Raw genomic sequence first — 26,601 nt, forward strand, 5'->3', positions numbered from 1 at the left:
GTCCCCTCCCTCATTCCCTCCCAATCCCACCCTCCCTCCCTCATCTCCTCCCTGCCCCTTTCCAAGTCCATTGCTAAGGGAAGTCCTCTTCCCCTTCCATCTGATCCTAGCTTATCAGGTATCATCAGGACTGGCTGCCTTGTCTTCCTCTGTAGTCAACCTTAAACATATCCCAGAAATATAGTTTGGTATGTTAAAATAATGTTTAACAGAATATGAAAATCTTCATAATGTTTGCCTGTATTCTTAAGGTTAAAACTGATTGTGAATTTGTATAACTGTGTGTCTGGATCTGTAGCCATATATCTGTATATAGTATTTACTTGGAATCTTTTTAAAAAGTATGACAGGATAGTCTACAGAATGAAATATTTATATTAATTGATTGTTTGCTTCCCAGAAAAGACTACACAAAACTGGTCATATTTCTGATATTTTCTCTATTTGCAGACATTAGATTTCATGCAACCCTTTCATCCATATCAGCCTTTTGACATCCAGAAACCGGCCCTCCAGTATGATGGGAAGGTTTTACGTTTCTTCTGCCTGTGGGATGACTCATCCTCAATGTTTGGAGACCGTAGAGAATTAGTCTTGTATTACTTCCTGTGTGATGGTACTATTAAAATCGTAGAAATAATTCCAATTAATTCAGGCCGGGATGCTAAGCCATTATTCCTCCGGAGGAGTAAGCTTCCTAAGGTAAGAAGTTTTGTGTATGTTTGTGTGCCAAGAGACTTGAGTCATTGTTTGGAATGTATAATGGTGCAGTGATGGCAGTTACCATAATGCTACTTGTTTTAGTTAAGGACAGGAGCCTACCACAGAGGACCCCTGAAAGACTCTACTGAGTAGGGTATCAAAGCAAATGCTGAGACTCATAACCAAACATTGGGCAGAGTGCAGGGAATCTTATGAAAAAAAGGAGAGATAGAATGACCTACAGGGGACAGGAGCTCCACAATGAGAGAAAAAAAAATCTGGGCACAAGGGTTCTTTTTGAGACTGATACTCCAACCAAGGACCATTCATGGAGATAACCTAGAACCCCTGCATAGATGTGGCCCGTGGCAGCTCAGTCTCCAAATGGGTTCCCTAGTAATGGGAACATGGACTGTCTCTGACATGAATGAACTCAATGGATGCCTTTTTTAAAATTTTTTTATTTAACTTTTATTAACTACACTTTATTCATTTTGTATCCCCCCATAAGACCCTCCCTCCTCCCCTCTCGGTCCCACCCCCCCTTTCTGCATGCATGCCCCTCCCCAAGCCTTTTTTATCACCTCCTCCTGACCGGGGAACAGCCTTACCAGGCCACAGAGAAAGACAATGCAGCCAGTCCTGATGAGACCTGATAAGCTAAGGTCAGAGGGAAGGGGAAGAGGACCTCCCCATCAGTGGACTTGGGGAGGGACATGGGAAGAGACAAAGGAGGGAAGGTGGGATTTGGAGGGGATTAGGGAGGAAGATACAGCTGAGATACAAAGTGAAAAAAATATAATTAATAATAAATAAATTTTAAAAAGGTTTTTATTGCTGTGCTAAAACACCATGGCCAAAAGAAACCTGTAGGGGAATGGGCTTTGTTTCAGCTTATAATTTCATATTGTAGTCCATCACTGGGGGAAGTCAGGGCAAGAACTCATGCAAGAAGTTATCTAGTGGCAGTTGCTGATGATGCAGAGGTCATTCAGGAGTGCCACTTACTCATTTTCTCTTCATGGTCTGTTCAACTTACTTTATTATAGCACTCAGGACAACTGACCCATGGGTAGTGCTGCCCACAGTGATCTGTGCCCTTCAACATTGATCATCAATTAAGAAAATGCCCCACAGAATTGCTCAAAGACCAATTTGATGGAGGCATTTTCTCAATTGAGATTTCCTCTCCCCAGATGACCCTAGCTTGTGCCAAGTTGACAAAACAAACAAACCAAAACAACCCCTCCACCAAATATCCAAACTATCCAGCACAAATATTACAAGTAAAGGAAAGGAAGATGTGTAAGGCAAGAAACTATTCTTTTGTTGAATTCACAACATTCAGCATTATGAAATATGGGACTCTCTTGAAGCTAATTGACTAGCTTCAGGAGTGTAACACTACCATTTGGCTTCTATAGCCTGCCAAGAAGACCCTTTGTTATGATCCAGGCATGAATACACACACCTGCATACACATGTATACGCACATTTGTATACAAACCTACACAGAAGTATATGGAAAGGAGCAAATTACAATTATAAGTATAGTGAGTAGTCACCAAATAACTGGTAACCAATGACATTGACATTTTATTTACTATGAGAAATATTTATCAAGATTTTTTTCTACAAATACTTGTTCAAAGTTGAAAGCGAATGTAACTGGCACAGCAGGAATGATACAGAGATAGACCAGGATCAGAATTGTGGATTTGCCCTTTAATAGCCATGTGAGCATAAGTGAGCTACATAAACTCTTTGAACACATATTTCCACGTCTTTAAAATACAGTTAACATAGCTTCCATAACTAGAAGGATTAAATGAGATAGTACAGTAAGAGCCACTATCTGAGGATGCATATGTTAATACCTATCTGGTCACAGATCTATTTTGCATTTTATTTCTAATTTGGATAAAATATTTAAACTTCATTCTTACTCTTTCTGAAAAGATTACCAGGAGCACTCATTTCTTATGCAAACAACTGCTGGCCATTCAATCCTTACAGGAGGCTCGCCCAAATTTCTGTGCCTACTGCCAGTACTGCTATGTTACTTCAAGGCTGGGGAAAGGTAGAGTTTGTCCTTGAGGGAGCTCTAGAATATGAACAGCAGGCTTCCAGGAGGTACCAGGGAAATCTGTTTTTAGAATGTATTTGAAAAATAGTTTAAATATGAAATGATGATGCACCTGACATTTGCAGTATGTCTTACCATCAGTAGCTTAATTTTACTTATTTATTCAACAGATATTAAATTCTGTGTGCAAACTCTTGGGCTATAATGAAAAAGAAAATGGTGTATGTCCTGTTTTGTGGAGTATAGTTTTTTCCTGGGGTGAGATCCAGAAAGGATGGGTATGACCCAGACACTCAAAGCAAGGAGTATGTTGCTGAGGTGAAAGAATTGAAGAAGCTGAAATTCTGAGAGCAAGCCAGGCTGCCAGCTGTACTCCATTTTCTGAGCTCTTGATTAGACAGCTTGGTAGACAAAACAAAGACATGTGGCAAGGAGCCAGTCATTCTTCCTTGGGGATGCTTGCAGTTCAGGAACTAAAAAAAGATGGCTGCCTGCACAACAATTGGAGAAATACAGGAAGTGGCCTGATCCCATGGTATATGTATTGGTGAAGTCTGGAAAGGGAAGCAGATAATGGATTGAATGGTTCTCTGTATGTCTGGTACTTCAGTGGGGAACTAAGCAGATGGCTACTTTTAGTAATGAAGGGTGGGTGTGGTGAGATATGCCTATACTCTTAGCAAGTGAGAAGTAGAGGAGGAAGTTCAGGAGGAAGATCCTAAACTACTTGAGTTTGAAGTCATCCTTTTCTATATCAGGCCTTGTCTCAAAAACAAAAGAACAAAAAAGATAAAATCGTATACGGTGGAAATGTTTGAAGGAAAATGGGTATTTATCAGGGTTGTGAAGGCTGTATGGTGCATAGACTGTGTGGCTTCTTGCAGATGTTAGAAAGGAGCCATGCAATGAATATTTCTGGCCTGTATTCTAATACTCTACCATTTCTGTGTCTGAAGACATCTACCATACTTTGGTTTTATCTTACAGTATGGCCCAACCAGAATCTATCAACCAGGCCAGATAACCGATCGAGCAGTTCTCAATGTGTATGGGGACTTATCAGAGTGGCGAGCAGATTGCTACCTGTGGGATAAATACCAGGTGAGGATCCTGTGTTTTATACTGATTCTAATGTGAATTTTGAGAAACCTGGATATTGGGGTGAATTGTATATTCTTGCCTTGTGAGCTAGTGAATGAAAGCAAGAAGTACAGAAATGTATGCATTCTATTGCTCTTTGTCAATAATAAACATACTTAAATGCATATAGAAATATATACATTGCATTGTTTGGGCAAGTACTGCAGTGTCAAAATAATGCTCAGATGAACTGAAAAGATAGCAAAGTTGTAAACATGCTTGCTGTACAAATGTGAAGATCTAAGTATAACCACCCCCAACCAATGTAAAATCACACACAGTAATGTTCATCTATGGTTAATGTTCATCCTATTGGCAATTTGAAAAGCTGAGGCAGGGGAATCCTCAGCTGCTCAAAGACTAACTGCTCTGGCATCAACAGTGCCTAACAACAAAGAGAGCCTTTGTCAAATAAGGTAGAAGATGAGTTTCCACATCCACGGTTGTCCTCTGACTTCCGTATACTATCCTTGGCATGTGTGCATATACTCAACAGGAATCACACACACGAGCACACATATACTTGTGCAACACATATCATACACACATATACACAAAATGATTAAAAATTAATTCTTAGGTTTGATTTTAAAGTTTAGTTATAAATGATATAAGGTGGTTTTTATAAATTCTTTTATGGGAAACATCATGTAGTTCTTGGACAGATCCATAGGGCCAATGATATATTCCTCTGTTTTATCAGCTAGGAAAAATTGAGCAAGAGTTTTACACAGACCGGGACCTGTCTATAGGTGCCACCATCAATGTGTGGGGAAGAAAAGTCCTCCTTTGTGACTGCGATGAGTTTACCAAGACCTATTACAAGACAAAGTATGGAATTGGTAAGTGATACTCATGATGGTTAGAAAATATTTTTAACACTTTAACTGCTTTCTACTCTAGTTAAGAATTTGCTTGTCTCTCTTCATATTAAAAAAAAAACAAGCTCTATAAGCAGACTCATTGTCTTCATGTCAGAGGTAAAGAAACTGAAGCCCTTTAAGCTCAGTTGGCCATGGTTATGCAGTAGAGAGAAAGAGACTCATGCCAGGGCCTTCCATTTCCCCTTGTAATTTGCTTTCTCACTATGGTACACAGTATTGTGGTGAGACACTTGAACTAGAAATGTTAAATCCATTTCATTTAATTCTTGCTTAGCACAATGAATGTTACTCACTTGAGTTCTCTAGTGACATCTCATATACCAGTTAGCTTTGCATTTCCTGGTGAGACCCAGCTAGATTTCCTGTTTCTCTTTTCATATGTATCAATTCAACACTAGGCAAGTAAATTCACCTTAATGAAAACTAGTGATTTATTATGTGTAGGTCAGTGCAATAGGCTGAAGGTGATGCAGGGTTATGGAAGAGGTTTATAGACTAGAAAAAGGGATCTGGGACCTGCAGCAAACATTGTACATTATGTGAGGCTAGAAGGAGGCAGAAGATGTGTTATAAAATCTAATATCCAAATCTTCATTTGTCAAACTCTCACCCTCAGTCTCCCGAAGTTCTGACAGCCAGCTCTACCCGCTTCCTATGTTTTGTGTCTAGCCATGGTTCTCACACGTGCTGCTGTTGGAATGGATACGATTTGCTGACCTACCAGGGTAGGGGTTGGAATTGATGTGATGGTGCCTAGTCCTCTATGTAATCCTCCTTCAGTGCATGCAGGGAATTGGTTCTAGCCCTTCCTCTTCATCTATATCTGAGGGATGCCTAAGACTCTTACATGAGATGATATAGGATTTGCAAAGAATCTATACTCACCCTCCTGTATTATACTCTTTTATGTGTTCACTCACTCATTCATTCAATTTGAGACACGGTCTCATCATATTACTCAGTCTGATCTTGAACTTGCAATCCTTCCACTTTAGCCTCTTTAGTAATTTGGGAAACAAGCAGGTTATTGTTGCCTTGCTACTTGAAATCAATTTCATATTACTTATGATAGCTAATTCAATATGAATGCTATATAATAGTTGGTTAGTATTTAGGGGAAATGATAGGAAAAGAATCTATATATGATCAATACTACTACCGTCCTTTTAAAAATCCAAGGTGTGGGGGGGTGCTGGAGAGATGGCTCAGTGGTTAAGAGCACTGTTTGCTTTTCCAAAGGACCCGAGTTCAATTCTCAGCACCCACATGGCAACTTACAACTGTCTGTAACCCCAATTCCAAGGGATCTGACACCTTCACACTAATGCACATAAAATAAAATTAAATAGACTGAAAAAATCCAAGGTGGGCTGAATTTGAGCATGTGTGCTACACTGACATGCGGATTAATGTGGACCTTTGGGAACAGTGGAATATTCACTTAAAAATGTTCTCTGAGTAGTAAGATGAAGCTGAACAACTACAGTTTCTTTTAAATAAGATGCTTGGGTATTTTGTTTCATTTTTACAAATTTTTGTCATATTTATATTTTGCTTATTTTGATTTTCATTTTGTGTTTATCAAGTTTTGTTTTGTTTTGGTTTGTTTTTGGGAGAGAGGGCTAGAATATAAAGGTAGGTGGGTGTGGAGGTGAGAAGGACCTGGGAGGAATTAGAGGAGAGGAAAATGTAAGTAAAATATATTGTATGAAAAAAGCAACAAATCAAGTAATCTAATTTTAAAAATGGGGTACAGAGCTAAACAGAGAATTCTCAATAGAGGAATATCAAATGACAGAGAATCACTTAAAGAAATGTTCAATGTCCTTAGTCATCAGGGAAATGCAAATGCAAATCAAAACAACCCTAAAAGGGATGCAGAGATGGCTCAGTGGTTAAGAGGAATCACTGTTCTTCCTAAAGGTCCTAAGTTCAATTCCCAGCACCTACATGGCAACCCACAACTTTCTGGTGCCGTCTTCTGGAGTGCAGATGTACATACATACGCATGTTCACAAAATATACAAATAAATCTTTTTTAAAAAGACCCTAAATATTTCACCTTACACCCATCAGAATGGCTAAGATCAAGAACTCAAGTGACAACACACGCTGGAGAGGATGTGGAGAAAGGTGAACACTCCTCCATTGCTGGTGGGAATGTAAACTTGTACAACCTCTTTGTAAATCAATCTGGTGCTTTCTCAGACAAATAGGAATAGTACTACCTGAAGATCCAGCTATACCACTCCTAGGCATATATCCAAAAAGTGCTCAAGTGTACAACAAGGACATTTGCTCAGCCATGTTCGTGGCAGCTTTATTCATAATAGGCAGAATCTTGAAACAACCCAAACGTCCCTCACTGGAGGAATGGATACAGAAATTGTGGTACATTTACACAATGGAATACTACTCAGCAATTAGAAACAAGAAAATCACTAAATTTGCAGGCAAAAGGTGGGAACTAGAAAAGATTATCCTGAGTGATGTATCCCAGAAGTAGAGACACACATGGTATATATTTACTTATAAGTGGATATTAAACATATAATATAGGATGAACATACTAAAAAATCTTCACACCTAAAGAAGCTAAGCATGAAGGAGGACCCAGGGTAAGATGACCAATCCTCATTCAGAAAGTCATACTGGATGGTCATTAGAAGAGGGAGAAAACAGGGAACAGGACAGGAGCCTACCACAGAGGGCCTCTGAAAGACTCTACCCAGCAGGGTATGAAAGCAGATGCTGAGACTCATAGCCAAACTTTGGGCAGAGTGCAGGGAATCTTATGAAAGAAGGGGGAGATGACAGATCTGGAGGGAATAGAAACTGCAAAAGGAGAGCAAAAGAATCAAAATATCTGGGCCCTGGGATAATTTCTGAGACTGATACTTCAACCAAAGACTATGCATATAGATAATCTAGACCCCCTTGCTCAGATGTAGCCCATGGCAGGTCAGTATCCAAGTGGGTTCCTTAGTAATGGGAACAGGGTATGTCTCTAACATGAACTCAGTGGCTGGCTCTTTGATCACCTCCACCTGAAGGGGGAGCAGCCTTAACAGGCCGCAGAGGAGGAAGACAATGCAGCTAGTCCTAATGAGACCTGATAGACTAAGGTCAAAGAAAGGGGAGGAGGACCACCATTATCAGTGGACTAGGGGAGGGAAAAGGAGGAGAAGACAGAGCTAGTTTGGGATTGAGAGAGGACGAGGGAGGGGGGCAGAGCTGGCATACAACGTGAATAATTTGTAATTAATAAAAAATAAATTAATAAAAAAGAACCAAATAAAGATGCATTTCAAAGTCACACTGACTTTTTAATGCTTCTTTTAACATGTTAAGAATTCTATTTATCAAAGAATATTACACAGCATCTTTTTAAGCTTTAATACTGCACAAATGACTGTAGAGTATATCCATGGCTGAATCTTGAGAAATAGATTGATCTTCTCTAATAATCTTTACATTTACTTTTTCTTATTTTTGTGAAGTTAAAGTCTATACTTCATGTTACTTAAATGGAATTATTTCTTGTTTTTAACAAATTAAAGAATTGATCTAATTTTTCTTTATTAGTTGCTATGCCATGTTCTTAAAAATATTTATAAGGTTGAGAAACTTTTCTATGTACTGTAACGGTTGACATAAACATTAAAAGCAATTTTAATGAACATTCTGTTCTTTATTAATGTGATTATAAGAGTGATAATTTCACTTATAATTCATCTGGTTTTAAAAATTGATAAAAAATTTTATACATTATTTTTGGGTTACTGAAGTCCAAACCAGAACAATGTGCCACCAATAATTGTGGTCTTGGAAGAAAGCAAGAAGAGGTTGTGTGTATGTGTGGGAATGTGTGTGTGTGGTGGCAAGAGATCATTGTTGTGTATATTCCTTAATACCTCTCTACCTTATTTTTGAGACACAGACTCTCAATGAACCTAGACTTCATCAGTTCTTTTAGACTGGCTAGCCAGTAAGCCCCATCCCCCATTGGTTATATTATAGGCATATGCTGTCATGCTTTGTTTTTGCATGGATGCTTGGTTCATGATTGTGCAGCAACTTTGCCAATGGAGTTATCTCCCCAGCCACCAGGGGCATCTCTAATGCATTATTAAGCTATAGAACTTTAGACCTTTTGTCTTACACAGTAAAGTTCCAACTTATTTTAGAGGGAAAAAATGGCAGTCAAAGGAGTTGGCCACAATTCAGAGAAGGTGTATGGATATCTGTTGACCTTGATTTTGTTTAAACAAATTTACTTTATTTAGTGTCATTAAATGCTTCTACCTCCCTTCCAACACATCAACACCAGATAGGGCAGAAAGAAGGTTAATGGGGACAGGGGCAGAGTTCTCTCTGCTACTTCCTGTTGGGGAGGGTTCTAGGATTCTTTTGGAGGCAATATCAGTATCAGTCATCCAGAAATCCAGAAGTTCAGGTAATCAGCAAATCAGCAAACAGCGAATGCAGCAGCAGAATGAACTAGTATCAAGCGATCCTCCAAGCAGCATGCCTTCTTCCTCTGGGATGACATTATTTATACTCCTCAAAGCCCTCAGAATTCAACTAATTCCACCTGGCAAAGACCACACCCTGCATGAGACACTTACCAGGTGTGGACAAACTTGGAATTTTAACTAAAACCTGTTAACACATAGTAAACCAAAACATTCACAACAGATTTTTTTTTTTTATTTAATGTCGAAGTACAAAGCTTGATAGAATTCTGAGGGACATTTGAACCTTTGTATGAGAGGTAGTCTCATAGAAAGATGAGATTCTTTCATTTATTTTAGGATGGTAAGGAGATGACAATTCCAATGATGTCTTGCACAGTCTTTTTGAGTGCAACTTCTGCATCAACCACTGTGTCCATCTTGCTGTTGGCTTGCCTGCCAAGATGGAGTAGTTCATTCCCTCATTGTTGATGTGCACAAAACAGACTGGCAAGTAGAGTCTGTTGGTCTTTGCTATAAATAAAGATTTCAAAGATTCAAGGGGCATAGATTGTCTTTCTTGTACTAAGAAGACCTAGATTTGATTTTTTTAACTGTTCTTACGTAGGAATTTATGCCTTAGGTTATTTATTAATAAGATTTTTCTACTTTGTACTCTCTTTTCTTTGACCCTTTATCCTCTCTCTTCTGTCTTCTTTCCTTTCTCTTACACTGTCTTGTTATTGTAGTCCTGACTGACTACTCACTACTCATGAAACACAATCTTCCCATAAACTTATGGCAAACTTCCTTACTCGGTCTCACAGTACTGGGATTTATAGGAATATACCACTATACCTAGCTTGTAGTAATGTTTTCTGATCATTGATTTTGGTGATTTGCAAACCAAAGGCAGTAACATAATCACCACTCGTTCCCAATAGTTTGAGTACTTATATTGAGATTAAGGTTTAACAAGCATTTTTAAGTGCCTTTCATTTTCTACAATCAACCCTGGCCACCTCTGAGCTATCAGAACCAGAAGGACGAGAACATGGCAGAAGAAAAGTCAGTGATCACTTGAGGAAATTGTAGCAGCAGAGATAAAACTGGTGTATGGTCTTACCATGTAACCTTGATAGACTTCACAGTTTTATATCTTTCACCCCCTACCCCCTCATAAAGTTTGAAGATGGTTTAAGAATAGCTCTGACATTGTATAATTCACTAATTGTTTAACCTAGATACTAACTACCAAAGGAGATGGATTTCCTTTTAAGTTAAGGATGGTTGCATAGTTTTCAAGGTTCTTCCTTTATAGGGGCTCTAGTCTAAAGCCCTGGCCTAATTTTGTCTTAGTAGTCTGACATTCTTTGGCATGAAACATTTCTTCAAAATTATTTAAGCTCCAGATTTCCTAAAGTCTGGATCCATCTGTGGGTTATTAGATCATATAAGATGAACATCTACCTGAGATGGTAAGTAGACTCTGTGTCTATACACAGAATCTCTGCAATTTGTCAAGAATCTAGTTAGTTGTGGATAGGCACTCAGTTGTAAACATTCAACATATGTGTACAAGTCATTTGAAATTAGAGAAATTAGTGTATTTGAAAGATATGAGTGTTTTAGTGTCTACTCAAATACCAGTTTTAGAATATATTAGGATAATTGCTTTGTACAAAAGTGTGTTCCTTTTCATTTGATCAACATTTCTCAATACCTGAAGTAGGCACTGTTGATGGGGTGATGAAAACCCAACGACGGCAAACTTCTCTTTTACATATAATTCTGTGGCTTTGTGAACCTGTGTGAGCTACCCAGGAAGATGGGATTTAAAGCCGAACCTTGAGCCACGGTTTCCAAAACTAATCTAATAAGATGTTATAAAAGTCATGGTTAATGATGTGGAACAGTTCTCCCTTTTTATACACTAGATGGCACTGTGGGTGCAGAGGAAAGCTCTAAATTGATTCTTTTGTTAAATTTGTTGCAAAAATTAGGTATTTGAGAAAAAACACCATGTTTTTAAGATTTGTAATGAAGGGTGGAGAAAATATTCTTAATGACTTTGTAATTAAGAATCAGAATTTTCTATAAGTGCACTCAGATTAGTGTACAGTGTAATCTTTTAGTTAGTGAACACACATTGGTGTGTAGAGTTGTATGTATATGCCCTCTGTTGCTCAAGCCCCGATTTTCTGATTACATAAAGCTTCCTTGCCATTTCAATGGTTCTTGCACTGGAACAAAAGTGTATTTTTATTTAACGGGGAGCAAGGACAGTGTCTACTGCAGTTCAATTTGTAAAGTTTGAGCTTTTCCCTTATTTCCAAGATGTGACTTTAATCACAAAATGAGCATTAGGAGATGATCACAAGACTCTGTAAGGACACTGGTTATCCGTTTTCACTAAGCCACTGAGAACTATTTGATTGAAGCTCTTTTGTCACCCTGTCTGCTGTGAACAATTTCTGTTAAGATGGAACAATACTCTACTGGGGATTGTGCCTCAGAAAATCTGACACAAAGGGCTCTAGGAAATCTAAGAAAAGTTGAAAGCTGAGAATGTTTTCAAATTAGAATTAGAAATGGCTTCATACTCTGCATTTTGATGAATTAAATGATGTACTTCAATTGTTGAATTGACTACTTTAGATGACAAATTTTTTTTATTAATTACAGTTTTTTCACTTTGTATCCCCCCTGTAGCTTTCTCCCTCTTCCCCTCCCAATCCCACCCTCCCTCCTCCTTCTCCACCCACGTCCCTCTCCAAGTCCACTGATGGAGGAGGTCCTCCTCCCCTTCCTTCTGATCCTATTCTATCAGGTCTCATCAGGAGTGGCTGCATTGTCTTCCTCTGTGGCCGGCTAAGGCTGCTTCCTCCTCAGTGGGAGGTGATCAAAGAGCAGGCCAATCAGTTCATGTCAGAGGCAGCCCCTCTTCCCATTACTATGGAACCCACTTGGACACTGAATTGCCATGGGTTAAATCTGTGCAGGAGTTCTAGGTTATCTCCATGCATGGTACTTGGTTGGAGTATCAGTCTCAGGAAAGACCCCTGGGCTCAGATGTTTTGGTTCTGTTGTCCTCCTTGTGGAGCTCCTGTACTCTCCAGGTCTTACTATCTCCCTCTTCTTTCATAAGATTCCCTGCACTCTGCCCAAAGTTTGGCTATAAGATGCATATTTTTTTTTTAATGGTAGTATGTACCAAAATTTTGGTTGTTTTCTTCTATTACAAGTTTTACTGTGGAAAAGGAAATATTTACAACTGTAGAACTTTCTATATTCCCCACTGAAATGCCTATCAAGCTTGGGGTAGACATAGAAAGAAGTCTCTGTGTTTTAATTTTTTCTTGGGCAGTATTCTAGAATTTTTGCCATTCTAAGAACAGTGACTTATGTTATTTGTGCTAAAAAGCTTCTTTTAGATTACATAGTCCCATAAATGATTACTCAAGAACTTCTAGAGATATTATAAGTTTGCCACAACTTCTCCATTCTTACCCATAGTAAGTAAAAAACAAATTCAACAGTACTGACCCCATCACATTTCCTTTGAGTGAAGGAAATTTGGTATCCTTAACTGTTTGGTTTTTCCTTCACTATAACTACCATTGCAGTTTTTTTCTTGAGCAATAAGTAACCTGGAGCAGTAGCTTGTGACAGGAAGGGGATTTTATTTTTCTGTTTGGTTTTTAGTAGACAACAAAGTACAGTGTCTTAGAGTTGAATTGGAGGCTAGGGAGAGGTCTTAAATGTAGATCTAAGAAGGAAGAGCTGGCTGATAGATAAAGTTAAAGGGAAAACAGACAGAATTCAGTTCTATTTGGAAAATAAATTTTATTCATGAGTGTTAACTGAAGATAGAAGCAGAACAAATTACAGGTTAAATTATGGACTTGATGGCACAAAGTTTCAAGTTTGAGTTTTTATATAATAAGAAAAATCAAGGGAAGAGCAAAATAATATTCAGAAATGTGGAATTGAGGACAAAAAAGAAATGTTTACTTATTTGACAAAGATTTCTGTTTCTTTTTTCTCTTTTGAAGCAACGACTATTAAGTGAACTTTGTGGTTTTATAAATATGATTGAAACCAGCTCTTATAGGATTTTACCCTGTTTTGTTTGAAAGAGTTTAAAATAGTCTACAAAATCTCCATGTTCATCTTGAAATAACAACACACCATTCAAAACAGCCATAATCAGGGCAAAAAATGATGTTTTGTTTGCCTTTGTTTTGTTATAGATAACTTTACGCCCATTCCATGCAAGCCTCCTCCTCTTCCAAAAATAGAAAGGAAATATCCACCTTACAATGGCTTTGGATCTGAAGAGGATTCTTTCCGTTCCTGTGTAGGCCTCAAGCCCACACCTCATCGGAAGAACTTCAGAAAACTCATGGAACTAGACAGGTGCCTAAGGGGACCATGATTATAGTCCTTTCTTTTTCGAAAGTGTTTGGAATTTAGGACACCCCTCTTTTTATAAGAGCTGTTACTCAGCTCATCTGATTTTAAGCCCAGGAACAAGTTTCTATAGTTTTAATGAGGTTGATGAATACATAGGTATTTCCAGATTCTTCCTTGAGTGCTATTTTCATGTGTTATTCTAAAGTCATATCACCCCTTGCCTATTGTCTTTCCATTTCTGTTTGTCTGTCTGTCTTGAGGAGATAATGCAGAGAGGGAATCAGCAGATTTCAAGGACCAGAGATTTCTGAGCCATACGGCCTTCATCACAGCCAATCAGATAATGCTGTTATACTGTGAAAGCTACATGGACAGAATTAAACACATGTGCAAACGTGCTCTAATAAAACATTTAATGGACATTTGAATATCATAAAACTTTTACATACTGCAATATATTATTCTTTTGATATTTTTCTTTCCAATCATGTAAAAGTTTACAAACCACACTTAGCTGAAAGGCACAAACAGGTGGCTAGCTGGATCTCTTTCACAGACTTTAAGGTTTGCTAACCTCTGCTATAGAGACTTCAATGGTTTTTAAGTGTCTTTAAACTTATAATTTTAGAAAATTTATGTTGTTTGTCCTGGGAGGTTTAGTTTGAATTCAGTAGGAGTAGACCACTTATATTGTTGAATGTAATTTCAAAAGATAAATTTCCAACTATTCCTAATGTACACAAGACACAATTTGCTTTTGAGGTTTACATGTAGAATGTGAGCACTGGCTATGGCTACTTTTTGTTTTTTTTTTTTCAGGATGAGTAGGCCTTGAATAAAAAAAGTCCAGGAAAATTCTGGGGAATGTTGCAAATGCATGAATAGGATGTTAGCTAAAAACTGTGACTCAGAGTGAAGGGGATTATGGGCTAAGAGATGCTAGGAGAAAATGATAATGAGAGCATGTCTTAGGACTTGAAGAAGAAGGAAAAGCATCCTGAATTTGGTGAAATTCAACGGATTTCCATGCTGTTGTCAAAATTTGAAGGGAAGAGAACAAAATGTTATGGTTTAACTGTCTGGCTGTGAATTGTATGGAATGTGGGAAGGTATGCCTTGCTGTGACATGCCATCCCTTGTCTTTCAAAAAATAACTTTTTTTTTTCAAACTCTCTGCTTCTCAAAGTGTGATTCCTATACTTGCTGGAGTGCTAATTCTTATGCTTCCTTCTGAATGGACCTAGAAAGAAGTGTTGAGGTGAGGTCCACCAATCTCTCCTCACAGGCACCATGGGCGATACTGAGGCACATCAGTGTTTGAGAATCAACGGTCTTTTACACGTAAGAGGGACATCAACATGTCTTGTTCTCTTGTTGGTAGCAGTATTCTGGTTAGGCTCCAGGGTAGATTTTGATGGACTCTTTCTCAGTAACTGCTGTTTTTAAGGGCAGCCACCTGGAGGATGTGGGCAAGAAGAATGTTCCTATTGTAAACGGACAAGGAAGTTTTCTTATAACTAAATAATGTGAAATATTATCCAGGGTGTTGCTTTTGGAACTCAGAGAAAAAAAATAGTTCTTTGTGGGCAATTGACTTAGTTTCTCTTCTGCTTTGTAAAGTTGCCCCCAGGATCCTGACTACAGATAGAATGTAAGCCATACAGTTGTGGTTACAGGGTGGAGATATAGGCACAAATGTCTCTAATTTCATTTCTTTCTGTTCATTGCTTGTTTTGTGTCAGGAATATACTTCCTTCAAGCTCCTCCCACACAGTGACCTTGTTTCCATGGTAACTAGCAGAAACCGGCTGCACAGGACTGAAGTACTTTGTTCTGTGTGTTCCCACAATACTCTGCTGAATATACTTGTATATATTTGTGATAACAAGCAGTTAGTAGTTCACTGTGAATTAACTACTTTGTAAAATCTGATTTCATATTATCTTTTTTTAAAGTTGTCAATTTATTACTTTCTTTGTAGAGAGAATTTTTAAATTTATGTATTTACTTTATATCCTGATCATAGTGTCCTCCCTCCTTTCCTCCGGCCCCTGCCTCCCACCTTCTTCACCCTAACTGCTCTCCACTTTTCTTCAGAAAAGAGAGCTCCCCACCTCTATCCCACCCCAGCACATCAAGACATCAAGTCAAATCGAAACTGAGCTCTTCCTCATCCACTATGGCCAGGCAAGGCAGCCTGGCTAGAGCAAAGTGATTGAAAGCAGGCAACAGAGTCCATGTCATGGACAGCACACACTCAGCTTACTAAGGAACCCACATGAAGATCAAACTGCCTATTGGTTACCTATGTGTAGAGAGCCTAGGTTCAGTTTATATATGTTCTTTGGTTAGTGCTTCTGTCTCTGTAAGCTGCCATGGGTATAGGTTAGTTGACTCTCTTGGTCTTCTTGCGGAATTCTTGTCTCCTCTGGGTCCTTCTATCCTTCCCCTCCCACTCTTCCACAGGACTCCCCAAGTCCCACCTGATGCTTGGCTGTGAGTCTCGGCATCTGATTCAATCAGCTGGTGAGGGTGCCTTTCAGAGGCTCCTGTCTGTAAAAATGGCAGCATTTCAATAATGGTGTCAGAGGTTGGCTCTTTCCCATGAAGTGGGTGTCAGCTTGGGCCTGGCATTGATCATTCCCTCAGTCCCCTACTTTGTTTATCTCTGCACATCTTGTAGGTAAGTTAAATTTTGGTTCAAAGGTGTTGCTGGTGGATTGGTGTTCTTTTCCCACTACTATCGGTCCTTCCTAGCTAGAAGGTGTCCACCTTAGGTCTCATGTACCCCATTGCTAGGAGGCTTAGCTACAGACATACCCATATCCTCTCTGTAGCCTACCATGTCGCAGGTCTTCAGTTTGTCTCAGTGATGTACCCACCATCGGTTTCCCTTTTCTCCGCTGGCCTTCAAACCTCCCCTCCCCACTCTCCCCACATCTGTTCTCCCACCTTATTTCCCTCCACACATCCTCTCCAGATCCTCGTATACTTCCTCTTTATTCTATTTCACCATCTGAGTGAGATTCAAGGAGGGCCTACCTTGGTCCATCCTTGTTACTTAGCTTCTTTGGGTCCATGTTTATTAGTATAGTTATCCTGTAATATATGATTAATATCTGCTTATAAGTGAGTATATACCACCTGTGTCTTTCTGGTTATGGGCTACCATGCTAAGGATGATCCTTTCTAGTTCCATCATTTAGCTGCAAATTTCATGATTTTTTTTTGTTTTGTTTCTAATAGCTGAGTAGTATTCCATTGTGTAAATGTACCATATTTTCTTTATCCATTCTTCAGTTGAGGGACATCTAGTTTGCTATCAATTTCTGACTATTATGAGTAAAACCACTATGAATGTAGTTGAGCAAATACCCTTGTGGTATGCTGGAGCTTCTTTTGGATATATGCCCAGAAGTGGTACAGCTGGGTGCAATGCTCTTTTTTAAAACTCTACTTTATTTGGGGTGCATAAGCCTCAACCTACTTTCCAATCTCCCAACCGGAGGTAGGAGAGAGAAGGTTAGTGGGAAAAGAGGGCCTTTACTTCTCCCAGCTATTTAGGGTCACTGGATTTTTTTTTAGGGCTATACCAATCTTCATCAATAGCAGATGCAGCCAACAGTGTCCTCAGTCACTGTACCCTAAAGTGTTTCTCTCCTTCTGTCTGCTCCAAACCACAACATCATCAGTCTCTCTGGTCTCTTCAAACTTCTATACACTACAGGCCAACACCACATGCCACACCACCTCTTTCTGGGTTCTCAAATTTATATCTTCAGAGCCCTAGACCATTCCTCTCTCCATGGTGCCCATGGAAGGCCATTTCCAGCTAGCAAAGATTATGCACAGTTAACAGCTGTGGACAAACTATAGCCCAACTAAAATCCCACAATTGGGATTGAAACAAAAATATATTTACATGACATGACTGAGTTTACAAAGAAACCAAAACTTCTATTACAGGTAGGTCCTGAGGTAGTACTATTTCCAATTTTCTGAGAAAGTACCAGATTGATTTCCAAAGTGGTTGTACAAGGTTACATTCCCACCAGCAATGGAGGAGGGTTCCCTTTTCTCCACATCCTCACCAGCATGTGCTGTCACTTGAGTTTTTGATCTTAGCCATTCTGACAATTATAAGATGGAATCTCAGAGTCATTTTAATTTTAATTTCCCTGATGATTAATGATGTTGAGCATTTCTTTAAGTGTTTTTCTGCCATTCAAGATTCCTCTGTTGAGAATTCCATTTAAGGGTGTACCCCATTTCTTAGATGGGTTATTTGGTTTGTTGGTGTTTAATTTCTTTAGCTCTTTATATATTTTAGATACTAGGATTAGAAAAAAACCTTTTCTTAATCTATATGGTAGTTTTGTTTCATTGACACTGTCCTTTGCTTTACAGAAGTTTTTCAGTTTCATGAGGTCCCATTTATTGATTATTGGTCTTAGAGCTTGTGCTGTTGGTGTTCTGTTTAGGAAGTTGTCTCCTGTGCCAATTAGTTCAAGGGTGATTCCCACTTTCCCTTCTAATAGATTTAGTGTTTCTGGTTTTATGTTGAGGTCTTTGGTCCACTTACACTTGAGTTCTGTGCAGGGTGATAAATATGGATTTATTTGCATCTTCTACATATAGACATCCAGTTGGACCAGCACCATTTGTTGAAGATGCTGTCTTTTTTCCATTGTATGATTTTGGATTCTTTGTCAAGTATCAAGTGTCAATAGGTATGTGAGCTTATTTCTTGATCTTCAATTTAATTCCATTTATCAATCAGTCTGTTTCTAGGCAAATACCATGCAGTTTTATTACAATTACTCTGTAATACAACTTGAAGTCAGGAATGGAGATACCTCCAGAAGATCTTTTATTTTATAGGAATGTTTTCGCTATTCTGAGTTTTTTGTTTGTTTGTTTGTTTGTTTTGCTTTTCCATATGAATTTGAGAATTGTTCTTTCAAGGTCAGAGAAAAATTTTGTTGGTATTTTGATGGGAATTTCATTGAATCTGTAGATTGCTTTGGGTAAGATGGCCATTTTTACTATGTTAATCCTACCAGTCCATGAGCATGGGAGAATCTTTCCATCTTCTAATATATGCTTCAATTTCTATTTTCAGAGACTTGAAGTTTTTGTCATACAGATTTTTCACTTGCTTGGTTAGATATTTGTGGCTATTATGAAGGGTATTTTTATTTAGTTTTGCTAAGTGATATCTATCAAGAAATTCATCCATTTCATTTATATTTTCCATTTTTGTGGAGTACAGGCTTTTGCAGTATGGTTTAATTAAGATTCTTTGGATTTCCTCAGTGACTGTTATGTCCTCTTTTTTATTTCTGATTTTGATAATTTGCATATTATTTCTCTTTCTTTTAATTTGGCTAAGGGTTTGTCTATCTTGTTGATTTTCTCAAAGAACCAGCTTCTGGTTTTGTTAATTCATTGTATTGTTCTCTTTGTTTTTAATATATTGAATTCAGCATTAAATTCAATAATTTCCTGCTGTCTAATCTTCTTAGGCGTGTTTGCTTCTTTTTTTCTAGGGCCTTCAGATGTGCTGTTAAGTTGCTTGTGTGAGATGTCTCCAGTTTATTTATGAAGGCATTTAGTGCTATGAACTTTCCTCTTAGCATTGCTTTCATCATGTCACATGAGTTTGGGTATGTTGTGCCTTCATTTTCATTGAATTCTAGAAAAGCTTTCATTTTTATTAATTTATTCACTGGTCATTGAGTAGACAGTTGTTCAGCTTCCATGATTTTGTAGGCTCTTTGTTTTTTCCGTTGTTTCTGAAGTCCAGCTTTAAGGTATGGTGGTCTGATGATATACAGGGATGTTATTTCAATTTATTATATCTGTTGAGGCTTGCTTTGTGACCTACTATAAGATTGATCTTGGAGAAGATTCTGTGTGGTGCTGGGAAGAAAGTATATTCTTATCTGTTTGGGTGAAAAAGTCTGTAGGTATCTGTTAGGGCTATTTGATTTCTGACATTTGTTAGTTTCTTTATTTCTCTGTTTAGTTTCTGTCTGAATGACCTGCCCATTGGTGAGGTGAGAATGAGGTGTGGAAATTTCCTCCTTTTAATGTTTATGGTTTGAAGTGAAGTGTGATATAACCTTTTTTTTTTTTTTTTTTTTTTTTTTTTTACAAATGTGGGTGTCCTTGTATTTGGAGCATAGATGTTCAGAATTCAGACATCATTTTGGTAGATTTTCCTTTGAAGCGTAAGGAGAGTTCTTCCCCATCTTTTTCTGATTAAGTTTGCTTGAAAATCTATTTTTATTAAATATTAGAAAAGTTACTCCAGCTTCATTCTCGTATCTGCTTGGAAAAACTTTTTCCAGCCCTGGAAAAAATAAAGGTAATACCTATTTTTGTTGCTGATCTATGTTTCTTCTGTGCAACAGAATGATGGATCCTGTTTTTGTGTCCATTCTCTGAGCGTGTGTCTTTTTTTGGGAAATTGACTCCATCGATCTTGAGAGATATTAATAACCAATGATTGTTATTTCTTGTTATTTTAATGTTGTTGGTGGTAGTGTGTATGCGTGTGTGTGTGTGTGTGTGTGTGTGTGTGTGTGTGTGTGTGTGTGCGCGCGCGCGCACATGCATTCTGGTGCCACCCTTCTTTTAGTTTTGCTGCTGTGTTTCTTTGAGTTGGAGTTTTCCTTCTAGTATTTTCTGTAGGGAAGGATTCGTGGAAAAATATTGTTTAAGTTTTGTTTTTTTCATGGAATATCTTGTTTTCCCCATGTATGGTGGTTGAAAGCTTTGCTGGATATAGTAGGCTTTGCTGTCATCTGTGATCTCTTAGAGACTCCAGGACATCTGTCCAGGACCTTCTGGCTTTTAAAGTTTCTATTGAGAAGTCTGATGTAATTAAAATTGGTCTTCCTTTCTTTGTTACCTAACCTTTTTCTTTTTTTACTTGTGACTTTTAATACTTTTTCTTTGTTCTGTACATTTAGTGTTTTGATTATAATTTGGCAGGGGTATTTTCTTTTTTGGTCTAATCTACTTGGTATTCTGTAAACTTCTTTTACATTTATAGACATCTCTTTTAGTAGGTTAGGAAGATTTTCTTCTGTTGTTTTGTTGAAAATATTTCCTGGGCTTGTGAGCTGGGAATCTTCTCCTTTTATTTCTATTATTCTTAGGTTTGGTCTTTTTATAGTGTCCCAAATTTCCTGGATGTTTTGTCTTAAAATATTTTTTAATTAATTTATTTCTTTTATTAATTAGTTTATTCACTTTGTATTTCAGCTATAGTCCCCCCCTCATTCCTTCACAATCCCTCCCTCCCTCCCTCATCTCCTCCCTTGCCCCTGCTCAAGTCCAATGAGAGGGGAGGTCCTCCTCCCCTTCCTTCTGACCCTAGTCTATCAGATCTCATCAGGACTAGTTGCATTGTCTTCCTCTGTGGCCTGGTAAGGCTGCTCTCCACTCAGGGGGAGGTGATCAAAGAGCCAGCCACTGAGTTCGTGCCTTAGAAACTTTTTAGATTTAACATGTTCTTTGACTGATGTGTCAATTTCTTCTGTTCTTTATTCAGTGCCTGAGATTCTTCTCTCTATCTCTTATATTCTGTTGGTGATGTTTGCATCTGTAGTTTCTGTTTTCTTCCTAGATTTTCGATCTCCAGGATTCCTTCAGCTTGTGTTTTCTTTATTGCTTCTATTTCCATTTTCAGGTGTTTGTGAAGTTCCACTCATTTTCTCCAGCTATTTGATTGTATTTTCCTGTAATTCGTTGAGGGATTTATTTTTTTTTTCTTTAAAGGCATCTATTGTCTTCTTAAGATTGGGTTTAAGGTCATTTTGTTGTGCTTCAGGTGTGTAAAGATATCCAGGGCTTGTTGTAGTAAGACAGCTGGGTTTAGGTAGTGTCATATTGTCCTGGCTCTCGTTGATTATGTTCCTTACACTGGCCTATAGCCATATGGTTATGTTGACATGCCTCTGTCACAATGCAGGCAAAGTTGTGGGCCAGAAAATTGGGTGCAAGGGAGCAGGTGCAGTTTTCATGTATTGGAAGTACTTTCAGTGGGACTGACAGGCAATGGATCAGGGGAAAGATCTCACCTTGTAGTCCCTGATGGCTGAAAGCCTCTGGGGAAGCAGGCAAAATGTGTGCTAGGGAATGAAGTGCACAGGGAACAGGGTGGGGCTCAAAGGTTCTGGTTTTTCCAGGAGTGGAGAATGTAAGTGTGAAGAGGATGACATGAGCATGGACCCAGTAGGCAGGGAATTGAGGGCAATGGGTCTCACCTGGTTCTTCCTGATGCCATAGGCCTCTGGGTCTCAGTTTTTAATGATGGACTAAAAAGGAAAAGATAGCTTTCTTAACAGGAAAGTTAGCGTCCGATACTTCTGCTGCTCTCACCATATAGCTTCCAAAAAGTCATGATTTTTAATATTAATATTAATTTTTCACTGGTTTCAGATCTTGGCCATCTATTGTTCCCACCAACCATCCTCCTCCCTTAGTCTTTTTCTACCATTACTTTAAAAAAGATTCTTTATATATTTTCCAATATGAAGACTGTGAATTTCTAGAGCAGTGGTTCTCAACCTACAGTGTGACAGGGGTTATCTAAGACTATAGGAAAGCACAGGTGTTTATATTACAATACATAACAGTAGCAAAATTACAGTTATGAATTTTATGAAAATAATTTTATGGTTGGTGGTCACCACATGAGGAACTGTATTAAAGGGATTGAGAACTACTGTTTGTTGAGTTTTAAACGGGTTATAGTTATAGGTGAGCTTGGGGTGGATGTGTGGGATGGTCAGAAAATATGTCTCAAGGACCTAAGGTGTGACAAGCATTTAGTTCAGTGAACAAAACAACCATAGAAGCCCACCTTCCCTCATAAAACATCATTCTACTTGAGGGTACTATACAAGAAAGTAAAGACACTCAAATACATCAAATAGTGTATGAATATGTTAAGCCACATGAAAAAAAAACCCAAAACATTAATTTTCCATGCAAAAGAGGTAGGAGTATATAAATGATGACTATTCCTAGTGGTGCTCTGATAGACTTTTCTGAGAAAAAAAAAAAAAAAAACATAGTGTAAGTAGAAGGAAAGCTCAGTGTAAAAGCTTTGAGCAATGCATATGCATGGAGTGTGTAGACACTACTCAGGAGACCAATGTGGATAGAGAAGATGAGGAAAGGGCAGAACGTGCCTCAAAACCACAAGGTAAAGAAGTAACAAAAATGTAGGGACTAGGGTTTTTCAGACTATCATAAGGACTCTTGGTATTTAGAAAGATAAAGAGGAAACATTGGGTGATTTAACCAGATAAATTACTTGATCGGAACAGCCTATTGGAAGACTATCTCCAATGCAGTGTTAAGAATGGACTGTACAAAGTCAATAGTCAATTTAAGATAACCAATGAGATTACTTCAATATTTCAAGAGAAAATTTATCACATCTGGATGATAGTGTGGAAGGGATGTAATGAAATGGTAGAATATGGAAGTATTTTGTATGTAGAGCTAACAGGATTTCCTGATGGATTAGATATGAGGTGTGAAAGAAGTGAAGAGCTACAGATGTCTCAAGTTTAGATCTGAGTAATTGAAAAGGCAAAGAGATGGAAGCCATGCACAAAGACAGGAAGGATTATAAGGTAGAATAGGTTTGGGAGAAGAGCACAGGTTCAGTTTTAGAACAAGTTGAGGTGTGAATTAGATATCAAATGAAGATGGGTATGTGTTGAAGGTATTCAGGTGACACATCTTAGCTGGAGATGTAAATTTGAAAGTCATCAGCATGTAGTTAGCAGTTTAGTTCATGATACAAAATTGTACTAAAGATCTCAGAGTTTTGGATCACCAAGGATGAATAGGTATCAAGAAGTACGTGAATAAACCTTGGACCATGCCAAATTAAATTAAGATTTTGGAAAAAGTAGAAGAAACTATTGAAGGAAGATGACATGTGACAAACAAGGAGATAGGGATGACATAAACCTAAAAAATGTGTAATTCTGTGAACCAAGTTATCAAAAATGCTATGGAAGAAGTTGCTGAATAGTAAGTTTAGACAGAAAAAAAAGGCTAAGGATTAGATTTGGCATTGTAGAGATGACTGTTTAGTTTTTCTAAAAGTAGTTTAGGTAAAACAACCTTTTATTAATAGGAATGGATTTAAGTGAAATGGGAAGGGGCTAAAGCTATGATTTAATGGCATACGTAAGGCAATGGGTTCCATCCCATGCATGGGGAAGGCAGTGGGAACTGCGGGACAGACGGGAGAGTTCAGTGCAGTAAAGATAGGTAACATTGGGCAATACGTAGAAAACATTAAGACGTTCTAGATCTAGAAATTTATAATTCATTTTGGGACAATGGGAATAAGCATTTTTTAAGACAACTGACCAAGAAGAATACAAGACTTTATGGTGCTAAAATTATGTGCTCCCCCATAAGAGGGAGGTGATCAAAGAGACAGCCACTGAATTCATGTCAGAGAAAGGCTCTGTTCCCATTACTAGTGAACCCACTTGGAGACAGAGCTGCCATGGGCTACAACTGTGCTAGAGTTCTAGGTTATCTCCATGAATAGTCCTTGCTTGGAGTATCAGTCTCAGAAAACATCCCAGGGCCCAGATATTTTGGTTCTGTTGCTCTCCTTGTGGAGCTCCTGTCCCCTCCAGGTCTTTCTATCTCCCTTTCTCTCATAAGATTCCCTGCACTCTGCCCAAAGTTTGGTTATGAGTCACAGCATTTGCTTTGATACCCTGCTGGGTAGAGTCTTTCAGAGGCCCTCTGTGGTAGGCTCCTGTCCTGTTCCCTGTTTTCTCCCTCTTCTGATGTCCATCCTGTTTGTGTTTCTGAGTGAGGATTAATAATCTTACTCAGGGTCCTCCTTCATGCTTAGCTTCTTTAGGTGTACAGATTTTAGTATATTTATCCTATATTATTTGTCTAATATCAACCTATAAGTGAATATATACAATAAGTATCTCTGCTTCTGGGATACCTCACTCAGGCTGATCTTTTTTAGTTTCCACAATTTGCCTGCAAATTTCTGATTTGTTTGTTTTTACTTGCTGAGTAGCGTTCCATTGTATAAATGTACCATCATTTCTGTATCCGTTCCTCATTTGAAGGATCTGGGTTGTTTACAGATACTGGCTATTATGAATAAAGCTGCTATGAACATGGTTGAGTAAATGTCCTTGTTCTATATTTGAGCATATTTTGGATATATGCCTAAGAGTGATATAACTGGATCTTGAGGAAGCACTATTTCTAATTGTCTGAGAAAGCACCAGATTGATTTCCAAAGTAGTTGAACAAGTTTACATTCCCACCAGAAATGGAGGAGGGTTCCCCTTTCTAAATATCTTCTGAAGCAAGCATGTGTTATCACTTGAGTGCTTGATCTTAGCCATTCTGATGGGTGTAAGGTGAAATCATAGGATTTTTTTTGATTTGCATTTTCCTGATGACTAAGGATGTTGAGCATTTCTTTAAGTGTTTCTCTGCCATTCAATATTCCTCTTTTAAGAATTCTCTGTTTGACTCTGTACCTCATTTTTCAATTAGATTATTTGTTGCTGTTTAACTTCCTGAGTTCTTTATATATTCTGGATATTAGCCCTTTGTCACATATAGGGTTGGTGAAAATACTTTTCCTGTCTGTAGGCTGTCTTTTTTTTCTGATGAGAGTGTCCTTTGCTGTACAGAAGCTTTTTATTTTCATGAGGTCCCATTTATTGATTGTTGATATTATAGCTTGTGCTGTTGTTGTTCTGTTCAGGAAGTTGTCCCGTGTGCCAATGAGTTCAAGGCTCTTCTCCGCTCTTTCTTTAACAGATTTAGTGTGACTGGTTTTGTGTTGAGATCTTTGATCCACCTGGGCTTTAATTCTGTGGGTCCCTTAGCATTTTTCTACATGTAGTAATCCAGTTAAACCAGCATCATTTGTTGATGATGCTGTCTTTGTTCCATTGTCAAAATCAAGTATCTGTAGGTGTGTGGGTCTATTTCTGGGTTTTCTATTTGATTCCATAAATCCATCATTTTGTTTCTATGCCAGTACATTGGAGTTTTTATTACTATTGCTTTGTAGTACAGCTTGAGATCAGGGATGGCAATACCTCCAGATGATTTGTTGTTGTCCAGGACTGTTTAAACAATTCTGTTGTTTGTTTGTTTGTTTGTTTGTTTGTTTTTCTATATGAATTTGAGAATTGTTCTTTCAAGGTATATAAAAATTATGTTGGTATTTTGAAGGGAATTACATTGAATATGTAGACAGCTTTGGGCAAGATGAGAATTTTCTCTGTTAATCCTACCGATCTGTGAGTATGGGAGATCTTTCCAATTTTTGATATCTTCTTCGATTTCTTTCTTCAGATACTTGAATTTTTTTTTCAGACATATGTTTCATTTGCACTTGCTTGGTTTGAGTCACACCAAGGTACTTTATGTTATTAGAGGCAATTGTGAAGGGTGTTATTTCTGTAATTTATTTCTCATCCCCTTTTGTTTTCATACAGGAGGGCTACTGATTTTTGAGTTAATTTTTATCCAGCCACTTTGCTGAAGGTGTTTATCAGCTGAAGGAGTTCTCTGGTTGAATTTTTGGGGTCACTCATGTATACTATCATATCATCTGTGAATAGTGATACTTTGACTTTTCTGATTTTGCTGATTTGAATAGTTTCTTTCTGCCTTTCCATTAGTTTGGCTAAGAGTTTGTCTATCTTGTTGAGTTTCTAACGAACCAGCTCTTGGTTTCATTGATTCTTTGAATTGTTTTCTTTTTTTCTAATGCATTGATTTCAGCTCTGAGTTTGATTATTTCCAATTGTCTACTCCTCTTGGGTGTGTATGCTTTTCTTTTTTTTTCTTTTTTTTTTTTTTTTTTTTTTTTTTTTTT

General features: G+C 38.0%; 1 protein-coding gene across 1 annotated transcript in view; it reads left to right on the forward strand.

Annotated features, from left to right (window-relative positions):
- The window catches only part of Efhc2 (EF-hand domain containing 2), a 121,311-nt gene that overhangs the window by 39,596 nt on the left and 55,114 nt on the right, over positions 1-26,601 (forward strand). The window contains exons 5-8 of the mRNA XM_055598270.1: positions 451-702; positions 3,776-3,889; positions 4,632-4,770; positions 13,520-13,685. Coding sequence (XP_055454245.1) covers positions 451-702; positions 3,776-3,889; positions 4,632-4,770; positions 13,520-13,685 — 671 coding nt within the window. The remainder of the gene's footprint in view (positions 1-450; positions 703-3,775; positions 3,890-4,631; positions 4,771-13,519; positions 13,686-26,601) is intronic.

Source organism: Psammomys obesus, unplaced genomic scaffold (assembly GCF_907164565.1).
Source record: "Psammomys obesus unplaced genomic scaffold, mPsaObe1.curated_primary_1811, whole genome shotgun sequence".
NCBI classification, from domain to species: Eukaryota; Metazoa; Chordata; class Mammalia; order Rodentia; family Muridae; genus Psammomys; species Psammomys obesus.